Below are 14591 nucleotides of genomic sequence, written 5' to 3'. Positions count from 1 at the left end.
GATACAAAATCAATATTAAAAACCAGTTGCGTTTCTATATACCAGCAGTGAGCAACCTGAAAAGAAAGTTAGGGAAGTAACCCTACCTACGACAGCGTCAGAAAGAATGAAACACTTAGGAGTAAGTTTAATAAGGGAAAGAAAGACCGGCACACTGCACACCGCAAAGCATTGCTAATAGAAGTTTAAGACATCGAGACATCCTGTGTTCATGAACTGGAAAAATTAATGTTGCTTAAGATGTCAATACTACCCAAAGCGATTTATACATTCACTGCAATCCCTGTCAAAATTCCAATGGAGCTTTTTCCAAAAACAGAAAAACTCAGCCTAAAATTCATACAGAATCGCAAAGGACCCCAACCAAATAGCCAAAACAATCTTGAAAAAGAACAAAGTTGGAGGACTCAAACTTCCTGATCTCAAAACTTACTACAAAGCTACAGTAAACAAAACAGTGTGGTGTCTGCACAAGGACACACAGACCAACAGAACAGAACAGACTCTAGCAATAACCCCCACACAAACGGTCAGTCTATTTTTGACAAGGGTGCCAAGACCACCTAATGGGGAAAGGACTGTCTCTTCAAATGGAGGTTGTTGGGAAAACTGGATGTCCACAAGCAAAAGAATGGAATTGGACCTGCCTCACACCATATATAAACATTAACTGAAAGTGAATCAAAGACCTAAGTGTAAGAGTTGTAAAAAAACTATAAAACTCTCAAAATAAAATATAGGGAAACACTTTATGATATTGGTTTGGCAATTATTTCTTTGGCAAATATTTCTTAAATTATTTCTTATTTCTATGCATCAAAGGGCACTACTAAGAGAGTGAAAGGACAAGCCACAGAATGGGAGAAAATGTCTTCCAATCATGATTCTGATAAGGAATTAACATCCTCAATATATAAAGAACTCTTCTAATTCAATAACAAAAAACTAAGGGTCTAATTCACAAATGGACAACAATTTCCACAGGCATTTCTCCAAGAAGAGAATGGCCAGTGAGCACACAGAATGTAAAGTGAAACTACCACATGATGACACTTCACAGACACTAGACAGTGTCACCAGGAAAGCAGAAGGTGACAAGTGTTGGTGAGGACGTGAGACCTTGGCACTCATGCATGGCTGGGCGGCTGTGATGGCACCACCACTGTTGACCACAGCGTGGTGGGTCCTCCAAGGGTTACTGCAAAGTGACCACCTGACTCAGCGATTCCACTCCCAAGAGAAATGAAAACAAACATCCATGCAGATTTGTACACGATGTTCACAGCAGCATCATTCATAACAGGAAGAGGGGGAAAACCCAAGTGTCCATCAACGACAGATGCTGAACAAATGCAATGTGTGTGTACACACAGTGGGACATTATTCAGCTGTGAATGGGAAGGGCTGCGATGAGCACACAACACTGTGAGTGTACTTAATGCCACTGAATTGTACACTTAAAATGGCTGAGATGGCAAATTTTATGTTATGTATGCACAACACAACGAAAACGATGAAATGAAAAAGTATATTTTCATGAACACAGCCAATGCCATCCAAAAATGTTACCCCAATTGACTGATGTTTTTAAAACTCAGGCACACTGAAAATGGATGACAGCTTCCACAACAAAAGGAAGATCAAACAGGAAAAACATATTCTTGAGCTTATTCTTAACGTAGAGGAAAAACAGAAGAAAACAATAAATTCAGCTAGAATAAAAATACTTAACATTTTAATATTCATACGGCATTCTTAAAACAGACTTTCAGACGCCAGGTGATGTAAAATCTTATGCAAATATATAACAGCTTCAAGCTATACAGCTTATTCAATCTAGCAGAATGTCCATTTTTAATCTTTACAGGAATCAGAAAAACAGAATCACTGTGTAGTAATTTAAGACACGTAATTTCAAAGAAGTGAAAACTTTCAATTTTATCCCAGTTTTTCATTTAAAGTCTCTTACTTTGTTTGTATTATGTACAAACACATGAATAAAACAGCAGGAATGTCTTCCAAGTTCCCACGGTTTGGGTTACAAAGAAAATAGAGAGAATTTCATCTTCTTTGTGTACAGGAATTAAGGCTCAGCCCACTTTACGTCTGTTTTTCTATTTTCTTGTTAAATATTAGCTCTTCTCAAATAGACGCACTGGTTTTATTCAGTGTTTTTCTCAGGAAGGACACGTGTGATCCAGTAACTAAAGAAAGCTGAGATCACCCTGGCGTAGTCTGGGAAGCAAAAACAAGACAGAAAAAAAAAAATAACACAAGAAACCCAAACAAAAAGAAAAAAGCATAAACTATTATTTTGTAGATATTAGTCTTTAGGCCCAAGGTGAACCCTGAAATAATCTAATAAAGCACAACTTGGGTGTCAGATGACATCGACGGTGGCAGCACACTCGCGAGTCACACGGAAGTCTGGGGGAGCCTGGAATTCTACTCGGGCTCGAGCCTGCCAGGTTCACGCGCTGTTGGACCTGAGCCTCACAACGTCACGTACAATGTTACATATTTAACATCTGAACTCCTAGAGACCGCATACAAACTGAAATGAGGCCGAGGTAGAGGTTTACATCACAGGTGGGCAACGCAACCAGACTCCTAAGCGACGAGCTGGGACAGGTGGCTCCCGAGTTTCAGGGAACGGTCAGGAAGGCCCGCCGCGAGGCTCTGGCTCTCAAGGCTCCATCCCCGCAAGCCCACACCCCAGCTCAGAGCCCGGAGCCTGCAGGCGGCTGACGGCTGAGGCCAGTGACCCGCTGTCGTGCAGGGGCTGGGGCTGCGGGGTGGGGTCCTTCCAGACTTGTCTGCTGTCCTGCCCAGGGCCACCTGCCAGGCCCCCTGCCTGATCCCCTAGACTCAGGCCCGGGGGGATTACAGTGTCCCACCACGCGCAGGTCAGGAGGGTAGAGGGTGGGGATTCCTGCAGCATGGCCATAGTGCTTAGAGTGCAGAAAGAACCCCACAGGAGGTGACGTGTGCATGTGCGTGCACGTGAGGGATGGAACACGCAAGACCATGAGGCCCCTCACTCCCCCCTCCTCGCGGGCTCAGCTCCACAAAGCAGGTCTCCTTTTACCTCTGCATCCTTCTTCTCTGCCCCGCACCACAGCGTGAGCACCAAAGGGCAGGTGTTTCTCTGCTGAAGGCCCCACGGCAAGAGCAGGGCCCGCACAGGTGGCTGAAGACACGGCCTCCCTCACCAGAAGCTCCTAAACCCACGAGGGAGGTGGTGCTCCTGGCGACCCCGACTTGCAGGGGCTCCTCCACCCTCGTCAGTCATAGCTAATCCCAGCAGTGCCCCTGAGTTGCTGAGTGTGACGTGGTGTCCTGACTTGAGCCCCACTACGAGGTTTCTGAGGGGGACCTACACTGTGCTCGCTGTGAGACTGCCACCAGGTAACTGCAGAACCATTTCATTCCCACAGCTGAAAACCTGCCAGGGGCCTAGTCTCGGTCTGGCACAGAGTTCTGCTCACTGCTGGGCAGGTGAAGTGCTCTCCAGATAGTCCTGAGCCTCTGAGATGCAGGATCTGCAGATTTCTGTGCCCTGAATATTCCCACCGCCACCCACTTCAAGCTGCCAACATGAAGCCCCACCACAGTGTTCGGAAGACATGCGCACAGCCAGCTCCAGTACTCAACAGTTTGCACGGAACGGGTCCCCAGCAAAGGCTGAGGGAGTAAACCAAAGAAAAATCATCTTACAGTTCAGCTTCTTCTAACTGTAGTAATTCAGGAAGGCAGACCAAGACACACGGAGGACAATCAAAATGCACCTTCTCCAAATCGAGCAGAGGGAAAGGAAAAGGGAAGAAGAAATGAACTCTTTCACTTCCATTTAAACTAATGAAAGTTTGGTCCTAAGAGTGCACAGCTCGCATCTGGAAAACCGGGCTGTACGTGCATTTCTGCATTTATCCTGTGAAACACTTCTCAGCAGGAAGAGGTACAAGAACCAAGCTCTTCTGTGGGAATCTAGTCCTCGGGCCACACGTGCACCCTTGTACTCTCTGACTCATGGCTGTGTAGTGTGTACGCTTCTTGGAGGCAAAACCCAGACAGGAGTGTCTAAAGCAGCACAGTGAGCGAATGTGCGTTACGTACCTGGTGGCATCCCACAGTGTTCCGGGAACACTTCCAGGGCACGAGTCAGTCCTTCAGTATCCCGCAAAAGTAACAGTGTTTTCATGTGATCCAGCATGAACACATCTGAGGAGGACATGCTGTGAGTTTCAAGATGTTTAAACAGCTCTTCAGTGGCTTCCATAAAGACAGAGGAATCTGAATCCTTGGAGACACCTAAACACAGTCAGGGTCACTCATAAATGAATTCTTACTCTTGTAAACCGAAGGTACGCTTTCATCTCTTAAAGAAAGCCCCAAACGTGTTTCTACTTAGAATGAGATGTTTGGGATAGAAAGAGAACGATAATTAAAACTCTGCAAAGTAAGCAACAAAACACAATTGTTGGAGGCAGTGGGAACATGGCGTCTGTTCACGAGCCCCGATCTTGTAAACCAGCTTCCGAGTGTCATGCACGGGAGCTCCCACCCGGGGCAGGACAGACAGACAGACACGAAACCAAGGCCCCCGGGGCTGTCAGGCACCTGCAAACACAGGAAAAGCTGCTGCGGCCTGGGAGGCTCCCCCGCTGCCCCTGTGAGCACTCGGCCGGCAGCCGTCGGACCGCAGCGGGCCGAGGCGGCTCCTGCACTGATCCCGGATGGTGCCCCCAGGACGTCCAGAGTCCAACTTCGTGGCCTTTCCAACTTGGAGAAACTCCCAGCCGCCACCTCTCCCACGTCCCTCCTGCCCCAGCTCGGCGAGTGAGGCTGGTCCCGCCCCACGTGTCTGCTACATGTCTGTGCTTCCCGCCCTTTCTCTCCTCTCACTCTGGATACTTCCAGCAGCCTGTCTCCCAGTTCGTAAATCTCTTTTCTGATGAATCTCACCTTGAGTTCTTAATTTCAGTTATTGTATTTCTCAGGCCTAGAATTTCCATTTGATAATCCTAATAGATTCAAATTATCTGTTTAAAGTCTCCAATTTTCTCCTTTTTTCTCCATTCTCTCCCTATTTTTGGACACCTCAATCATAGCTGCTTTAAACATCAGCGTCCCGCGCCCATGGCCTTCCTATGGCTTTTCCCTGGCAGTTTCAAGCGTAAGGGCCCATCTCTTGCTATGCCTGGTGCACTCACTGATTGCACGGAAAACTGCAGGGTCTGGCTAACGTCCTTTCCTGCAGAGAGGGCTCCCCGGTGCCTCTGCTCGGGGACAGGCTGACCACAGGGTGCTGCAGGTCTGCAGGCAGTCACCTACCTCCTCCTGAGTGCGCAGCCTGCGTGCTGCACCAGACGGTCGGCATAACCTATCTGCTCCGTTTCCCAAGACACCGCAAGGTCCACCCTGCTGTGTAGATGCCCTGTGCTTGGTTTCCTACCTCATCCACAGCTTCAGGGCCCGGCCAAGGTCTGGGGGGGACCCCAGAGGTCCGCTTCTGGTCTCTGACTGTCCTTTCTCACAGAACCAGCCAACCCCGGGCCTTCGTGTTCCTCCACAGACCCGTGAGCCCACCAAGGCTCTACTGCTCTGTCTGCCCCCTCCCCGGACCTCGCCCCAGCCCCTGTCCAGAACTGGAGGACCTCTTGATGGAGAGAGGGTGTGGGGCTATGGTTCATTCCTTTGTCCTCCTCAGGGCTTTTCTCAGCAGCTCTCGACATTCCAAACACACCTGAAACTGGCTTCCAGCCCTCCTTCGCAGGAGGGTGGTCCACCACCAGCTGCTCTCTGAACCCCGCTTCTGCCCTGCAAGTTCAAACACGTCCTCCGGCTAGTGTCATCCAGCCCCCATCAAGGACGCTTTCAACTTAATAGGAAGAGCTGAGAGCAAGCTGAGAGGAAAGGGTGGACCTTCTCGGCAAAAACGGGTCCCTTAACAACGGTGCTTTTGCATCACTGTTTCAATCTGCTCCTTACCCCTCAAATTATCACACGGCAAGAATTTGTCCATCTTCTCCTAAGAACACTGCCCCGTATCTTGCTGGAGTCGGGAGGCACTGAGCCACTACATCTCGAGTCTACCAGGGACGATCAGAACCGGGCACAGCTGACCTCAGGGCCTCTGCTCTCGGTTCCAAGCCAGCACCTGCTTCTCCCTGACCCTCAGGGCAGCTGTCTGCTAGGTTCTGTGCAAAGGTAAGGAGCCATCATCCCTAGAATAAACCCAGAATAAACATCACCGCCCACCTCACTACAAGGAGGGACGTCTCAGGTCACCGAGTCACAAGCTGTCCTAAGAGAACAGCTGGGCCGCTTTGCCTCTGGTAGCCGACAAGAATGGACAAGCGTTCACCAAAACCTCCAGTCCAGACGTATCTTCTCTTTCGAAGCACAGCTGAGAATACCAACATATCCTGAAGCTCGGTTTTAGAGACGTGAGGACAACGAGACGGGCCTCGTGTGGACGTGGCTCTGACGGGCTGGCCTGCTCTCCTGGGAGCCCCGGGCAGAGGGCCAGCCCAGAGCCTCCGGGACGAATCTAAACATTTGGATTTTTGCCTCAAAGCAAATGACTTATTTTGAATACTGAGTATTTTAATATATTCTATATTTTAAACATTTAAATATTTTATGACATTTGCTCATTTCTCCAAATAAGTAGCTGCCATTATTCAAAATAACAACAGAAAGAAACATACCATCATAAAGATAAACTTCTTGTGTTGACTTCAGAAAGTTTAGGATGCCAGCCACCTTTTCCTGGGTGCTTTCAACGTCTTCCTCTTCAGTGTCTGGGGCCCCCTCGCCCCCGGCATCTGGGATGGCCCCCCCGTGGCTCTCCCCGATGCCGTCCTGCTCACTGCTGTCCCCCTCTGGCTGGTACATGAAGCTGACCCCAGAGGTCCCTGGTAGTAAACCAGCCACTTTCTTCCTTTCAATCTGCTGTTTCTTTTTCAGCTTCCTTTTTTTGTTTTTGCTGATTGCGGGGCCATCTGGGTGCCATGGCTGCAATTTTTCTTGTAAAAGACTCTGCTGTTTCTCTGATTCTGCTTGTTCCATGTGAACGTTATTGGGATTTGTAAATTTTTTCTTGGATTTGTGCTTTCTAATTCTTCTTCTCTTTGGTTGATCATGAAGATCCTGTTCTATAAAAACAATAATTCAAATCAATAATTTTCTGTACAATGGAACCATTACAAGCATATTAGGCTAAATACATTTTCCACTAGGATCTGTTAATTTCAGTAGAAAAGGAATTTAAAATATTTACTTCAGTGATTCTCAACTTCATCCCAACTAAATTCAGTGTGAAGGATCCTGGGACTTACCATAAAATAAACCACCTACTTCCAAACAGATGTGTGTGTGCGCGCGCGTGCGTGTGTGTCCACCATTGTTATAATCATGATAGTTGCTGTGATTTTAAGGACTTGCTGCAATTTTGTTGAGAGTTAAATTTCATTCCTATGGCCTTGGGGAAAAAGCATAAATTCTTCTGTTTTTAAAATGCACTTTAGTATCTTCTGAAGAGCCCCTTGTGTGTGAGGATGGGAAGCAAACAGGTTGCGTGTGAATGAAGATTAAGTCTGCTCTGGGCCTTTAAGTGACCTGTTCGAGAGGTGGTGGCCACAGGGACACAGCAGACAAGGTGAAGACAGGTCGGAACTGGATGAGGGGCAAGACCTGTGGGTGGACGTGGAGCCGAGAAAAGCGAGCCGGGCGGATCCACGGGGAGGCGCCCACTCGGCACACCCGCGCTGCCCTGCGCCCTGGGTTCTGCCCGAGCCGACCTGGCACGGGCGATGGTGAGAAGCTGGACAGCCTGGAGGAGGTTTCGGGGTCACTGTGCAGCGTGTCCCGTGTGGAGTGAAAACCCCTCTCCGGCGATTCCTACTCAAGGTCAGAAGGAAGACGCCCCCGTCCTGCACGTTGCAGTCCCAGCGTTGAGGGTCCTGAGACTCGGGACCCACCTGTCATGACCCTCCAATCCCCAAAGCTGCCTCTTTTCCTGCTATGGACTCTGAGTCTGTCTACACAGCAAACTCCCCCTGTGCATTCACACCGGCTCGGGTGGCCCCCTGCTGGCCTCAGGCATCGTCAAATCAGACCCTGCATCTGGACACGGGGAGACAGCCCTCCCCCGGTTTCCAGTGAGAGGGCTCATTTCCTCCTCACACACGGGATAGCCAGGGGACCCGGAACTCCCTCAACCTGGCGTGAAGCCCAAGTGCTCCTCACGGAATCCCGATCCGCTGCTGCCGCCTGCCCCCGAGGCGGTGTGTCCTCTCTCCTCAGTCACCAGTGGATTACTCCACACGGCGTCTTCCTGCTTCACCTGAAAGCAGGTATTAGCTGATACTAGGGGCCTGCTTAGTGTAGCTGACAGACCACAGCTCATACGCCAGGATCTCTGGTCTTATAAAATATTAATGTTTGAAAAATGACCACTGCCTATAGATTTTTTTTTAAGTTTTCCAGATTCAGTTAAAAGAAGAAAAAATTAAAGACACATAGGTCAGTGGAACAGAACGGAGAGCCCAGAAATAAACCCATGCACTTACGGTCAATTAATTTACAACAGAGGAGCCAAGAATATACAATGGGCAAAGGACAGTCTCTTCAATAAATGGTGCTGGGAAAAATGAGCATGTGATAAAATGTGTCCTTAATGGATGCAACAGTCACTGAATTTTCACTTTTTGCCCCATGTTAAACATTGAGATTACAGGCATGAACACACTGTAGCCCCTGCCCTCTAGGCTGGCTGTGCGTGGCCGTTACGTGTAGACTTTAGTTAACTGAAATAGAAGGTGAGATTCAGGTGCTCACAAGCACCCCCTACCCCAGGATGGACATCCTGTTTCGGCAGGAGGTTGTAGGGACACTGCTCTCTGGGGGCTGCAGAGAGGAGGGGATGTGGACAAAGCAAGGGTCTCTGTGGCATCGAGTGACGGGGACAGGATGCTACTGGAGCCCACGGTCAGAGAAGTCAGGGAGGCCTGTTCAGGGCCGAGGGGCATTTGGCTGACGGACAGATCCAAAGTCAGTGGTGTGAGGGGAGCCGGGAGAGGGCAAGGCCAGGCCCAGGAGGGGCCCCTGCTAAGTGTGGGCGGGCTGCAGGCCCCGGCGTGCCTGTGAGGTGCTGTGCGGTTCAGGAGGGAGAGAGGGTGGGGGGCGGGAGGCAGTTGCCCCTAATTAATCTCAGTAATTAAGGGGCAGGGGGTTAACTGCAGAGGTGGCAGTGCCTGGACACATAGACGTCACATGCCCAGCAGGCTGCCTTCCATCACTGCCCTCGCCTGCCGCCTCCCGGTGCCCCTTCACCTGTGGCCCGTGGCTGGTGCTTGTGTGACGGGCTCTGGAACTGGAGCCACATGCCAGGCTCAGTGGAAGGACCAGCCTCCCATACGAGGTCAAACTGTGAGTCTGGGCAGAGGAGTGACCCATCAAAGGCTGTGATGAGGCGTTTAGGACACAGAGGTCATGAGAGGGTTTCAAAAAGTTATGAGTAAGAAACGTTAAAATTCTCTTGGATTGGGGCTCCTGTGGGTGGTCGGTGTCTCTTCCCACAGAGATACACTTTGTACACAGATGTCACATCAACATCACACGTGACTCCCAAGCTGGTGGCTGCAGGGCCCACTTGCTTTTGCAGAGGAAGCGGCCATCACAGACCTGAGTCACAGGCCAGCCGCCCGGGGCTGTCTCGCAGCAGATAACTCTCACAGGCGCCTGTCCTTCGCCAAACCTGAGCATCACCAGGTCAGCCTGGCAGAGGCCTCGCCCCTTCAATGAGTGGTGCTATAGCCGCCCGCGGTGACTGTGGTCCGGGGCTGGAAGCACAGCTCTGGCTTCAGAGAGGTTTCCCAGTGTGGTGAGGAGCGAGAGACATGAAAAAAACGTCACTGTGAGCGTCCCCAGTGTACCTGGCTGCCGTGGCGGTGGGTGTCACAGACGGCAGAGCCCCTGGCTCCTCTGTGAGCTCTTGAGCGAGATGTCGAGCGCAGGACGTCCCTGTCCCACCTCCATGGCCCACTGTTCGACCACGATAGCTCTGTCACATGGGCTAACATCAGGAGGCTCGGTGACTCCAGCTTCGCCCTCTCTAAGACCGCCTCGGCTCTTCAGGGACTCTGTGGCTCCACACACCGCCAGGCTGCGTGTTTTTTCTGTGGAAACGGCACTGGGATTCTGACAGGAATCGTGCTGGATCTGCAGATTGCTCTGGGCAGCAAATGTTCACACACTTTAACAGTATTAATTCTTCGAATCCATGGGCAGGGAAAACCTTTCCATTCATTTACTTTTGCCATCTTTGATTTCGTTCATCAGTGTCTTACAGGTTTTGTGTATAAATCTTTCACCTCCTTCATTAAATCTATTCCTAAGTACTTTATTTTTTTGGGTGCAATTGTAAATTGGGCTGTTTTCCTAATTTCTCTGATAGTTCATCGTTAGTGTAAAGAAATGCAACTGATCTTTGAAAACTGACTTTGTGCCCTGCACCTTTACTGAGCTCACTTGTTCATTCTGACAGTTTTTAGGTGAAGTCTGCAGTGTTTTTCGTATGTAATATCATGTCATCTACAAATACAGTCAGTTTTATTTCTTCCTTCCTGATTTGGAGGACTTTTATGTCTTCTTCTTGTCTAATTGCTCTGGCTAGGACTGCTAATACTGGAATGTCCATTAGTTGAAGAAGTATTAATCAATATCTAATAAAAATATCCATAATTCATTCTATTATTGTAATGCATTCACTTACAGTAAGCTAAATTGGTGTAAAAATTTACCATGATCAAAATATTTCTCTGATCCAAGTTTCTTATGAGTATGTGTCAACAATGGTTTGAAAATTAAGCAATTATTCTAAGAAAATAAATGCCAATCAGAACAAATGTGGGTTTTCTTTTTTATAAGACAGGTTAAAGAGCTGTGCAGAGTCCACGGGTAAATTATTCTCGAATTAACGTTTTGACCCACGCACTCTGAAGTCACACTGGCTGGTCCCCTGGACGGGGAGGGATCCAGGGTGTCAGGTGTGGTGCCCACAGGACACCAAAGAAACAAAGCCAGCAGCAAGCAAAAGAGCTCTGGTCCTCTGAAGGAATCGAGGCCTGTTTCAGGGGCTCTGAGAATGAGAACTCCTTCCGTGTCCAGCCTGCTGCTCCACATGGTGGACAGTGACGGCCACAAAGGCCGACGGTCTAGTGTGGGTTCTAGCTGACAGACTAAGAGAGAAGAGTATTGAGAACGACTCCAACCCCCAGGCCCGTGGACACCCTAGTGACCTGTGAGAAAGGAAAGGCTTTCACATAATTGCAGGTTTTAAGTCTCATTTCAGTCTCAAATCACCAGGACAACAGTGAAAATCTGCTGACTCCGACTCTGACTCCGTCACCCTTGAGCAAGTGTGACGTGTGCAGAACGCGGGCCCAGGCAGAGGGCCCCAGCTGCGTTTGATGAAAGGCGCACCTCATTATTCCGTGAGCTGGAGGGCCTGCTCTGCACCGCACCTCCCAAGTCATGGAGATCAGGCGTCAGGGTTTCTTCAGCCAGACGGAGCCGGGAAGACCTGACGGTGGTCAGCCTTAGAGCTGAGCCCTCACTCTGTCCAAACACGTGAAAAGGACAAGTGTTTACCTCACGATGAATCCACGTTAGAACGGTGCGTTCAGCTCATGCTTCCAAAAGCTTGATGTTAATAACTATTTCAACTGGGGCTTGCTATAAGAATAATAATCATATTAGCTTTCCACAAAAATGGCTTGATTTTAATGGTCTTGCAGCTTGATCTGAACACAAAAGCCACATCAGTACAGTCAAACCACTTGTGATCACGATCGAGGAGAGAGGACTGACGCTTCCTACAGCTGTTTTTATAAATAACTTTTCAAGTCGGTTCATCAAACATTGACTGAAGACTTGACCCACAGGCACGGGGCCTCGGCGAGTGGAAAGCTGGCAGGGCTCACGTCTGCACAAGCTCTGCAATAAGCCCAGGCTGACGGCAGAGCAGGCGTGAGGGCACAGTACACAAGGAAACCGAGGCCCAGAGAGGGAAGGGAGATCACACCGTCCACAGGGCTGCAAACCCAGGCCCCTCAAGCCAGCCGTCTGCCATCGGGCCAGTCGGAGCTCTGTCTCCCCGGAGCAGGAAAGTGGGTGGGAGGCGAAGGTGTGGGGACCCCCCTATGTTCGTGGTGGGCTGGGTCAAGGGGGCCAAGGGAGGATTTGGGAAGGGAAGGATCTGGGTGGAGGAGAGGCCCCCCAGTGGAGCGACCGAGCAGTGCGGCAAAGGCTAAAAGGAAGCCCAGAGCGAGGCTGGGCCTGATGCTGCCTGGCTGGTGGCGGGGACAGCAGAGCAGCAAATGGACTGTGGCCAGTGTGGCTGGTCTCAAACAGACGCAGGGGACTCACGTGAGGTCAGCTGGCCAGCGCAGAGCTAGGTGTCAGCAGGACCCACTCGCAACAGCATGAATGGCAGGAGCCCTGCGTTCAAGATCCTGCCCAGTGTTCCCCTTCTTGAGGGCAGGGGCCACCCTGGCAGGGGAGCCAGCAGGTGGTCCCTGAAACATGGAGGTGACATAACAACAGCCTCGGCCACGTCAAACTTGGTGGTCCACGGAAAGTTCACAACTGAGAAAGAAGCGGGTGCCCTGGTGAAATCCCACATCAATACTAGAAAAGGCTATGTGGAAGTGCACACAGGTACATGAGACGTTACTAACTGGTCGATTCACAGATTGGCAAACGTGGGGACACCCCTCTTGGAGCGAGAAAAGGGACAACGGAGCTGGCGGACGGCTCGGGCTCCTACAGTCCAGGCCCGTGCGCTGCACACAGGCCTCCTGAGCAGCCCTCACCTGCGCCCGGATCGGGTGGCGCCCACGTGGCCCAGGGAAGGGTGCAGAGGAGGGCAGGGCCCGCTGGCCGCTGGAGATGCAGCCCGCCTGGGAAGACGCGTGAGGAGGAGAGCAAGGAAAGGGCAGTGGACGTGGACTGTCTTGTCATGAAGACGGCCTCTAAAATCATCAAGGAAAATTAACAGATAATTCAAGAAAAAGTGCAGGATTTAGGAAGGGAAATCTATTTTTAAAAGATGGTTCTAACAAAATACTTCAGATGGGCTAAATATCTCACATAAGAGCACAGAAGCAGGAGGGAGGGTGTAGCTCAGCAGAAGAGCATGTGCTCAGCCTGCACAAGGTCCTGAGTTCAACCCCCAGGACCTTCATTAAAAAAAAACAAAAAACAAACCTAATCACACCCCCTCCCCAAAAGAGCACAGAAGCAGGAGCCGCGCGTGTTTCTGTTCCTCCGGGGCTCACTCTCCGGGGTGGCCTTTTCCTTCTCATTGATCTGTAAGAGCTTGTTGTGTGGGAAGGAAACTGCTCCTACCTGCTACAGAATGTGCAAGTATCATCTGCTCTGTCCTCTGCTTTGAACCTTGTTTACGGTGCCCTTTGCCACAAAGAAACAGTCGCATCTGTCATTTAGGCTCTTGGGCACTGAAGGCACTTCCCTCCTGCACCGTTTTCTCACACGAAGATGTAAGAGATACGGTGCCCAAATGATTGGCTAAAATTTAAAAGACTGAAAAATGTCGAGGCAATGGAAGAAAGAGAACTTCCTTAGACTGCCACCAGGAATCAACACTGGAACAGCTTTCTGAGAGACGGTTTAACACTTCTCCAAATATAGAAACACATGTACTCTTCTACACTTAATAGTCCCACTTCCAAGAATTTGTACTCAGGAGGTAATTAGACTATCACATGATTGTGCAATGGTGATTACGTGCAAGTGCTTACTGAGCACCCCAGAAAGTTCTAGATGCCCTTCAATGGGGGGAGGAGGTGATACTTATAATCAAGTTGCTTTCATAGAAAGATTTCAGCTACGTTAAAAAATGATATAAATATATTTATATGCACCTCTACAATGTATTAAGTGTGGAAAGTGGTTTATAATACAGTTCATGTAATACGGTACAATTTTTATAAAATCTGCATGTCATACACAACACGCACAGGGGAGAGGTTTTGCAAGATGATTCCTGCAAAGTCTCGGGCTGGCGGCCTTAGGTAATGTTTTACTTCCTGTGTGTCGTCTATAATGCTTGACTTTTCAATAATGAGCGTCTCTGTGGTCAAGAAAAACAAGTATTTTTCATTAAAAAAAACCCAAGATTGGAGTAACAGAAAGGGCCCTCTTTTCTGAAGGCTGGCCTGTTTTTCAGTTTATAAAAATAGAGCTTCCTATTTCTGTGTAAAATGTGTACATGTGAAGTTTTGCAAGCAGCTTCAGAACTCAACCTGCCGGCAGCGGCAGGCAGGAGCTCGGGCTCTTTCCACCACGGAGGAGGGTCTACCCACGGCTGCGGGGCTGCAACCACGGCAGGATGGGCCCTGCGGAGGAGGGACGCACCTCTGGTAGCACCGGGTCCAGCAACAAGACGCAGTCCCCATCTTTCCAAAGACAAGCGCCTGCTCATGAGAGATGGGGCACTGGAAGTCGGGAGGGGAGATGGAAGGGGACAGCTAATTGGAATCTTTATTGACGGTAAAAAGGAG

The 14591-nt window shown here is 49.6% G+C and overlaps 1 protein-coding gene across 7 annotated transcripts in view; it reads right to left on the bottom strand.

The window, feature by feature from the left end:
• ERICH1 (glutamate rich 1) overlaps window positions 1-14591 on the bottom strand; it is a 47565-nt gene that overhangs the window by 5095 nt on the left and 27879 nt on the right. For 4 of the 7 annotated variants that reach the window (XM_072950579.1, XM_072950582.1, XM_072950581.1 and 1 more), the window contains 2 exons: window positions 6714-7160; window positions 4117-4311 (listed from right to left, as the gene is read on the bottom strand). In XM_072950579.1, coding sequence (XP_072806680.1) covers window positions 4117-4311; window positions 6714-7160 — 642 coding nt within the window. Of the gene's footprint in view, window positions 1-1553; window positions 2236-4116; window positions 4312-6713; window positions 7161-14591 lie in introns of those variants that run through there. The other 3 variants (XM_031691346.2, XM_006197957.4, XM_072950580.1) reach the window with 3 other exon arrangements.

This window comes from Vicugna pacos, chromosome 26 (assembly GCF_048564905.1).
Source record: "Vicugna pacos chromosome 26, VicPac4, whole genome shotgun sequence".
In the NCBI taxonomy this organism is placed as follows: Eukaryota; Metazoa; Chordata; class Mammalia; order Artiodactyla; family Camelidae; genus Vicugna; species Vicugna pacos.
This window is presented reverse-complemented; position numbering and strand designations above follow the sequence as displayed.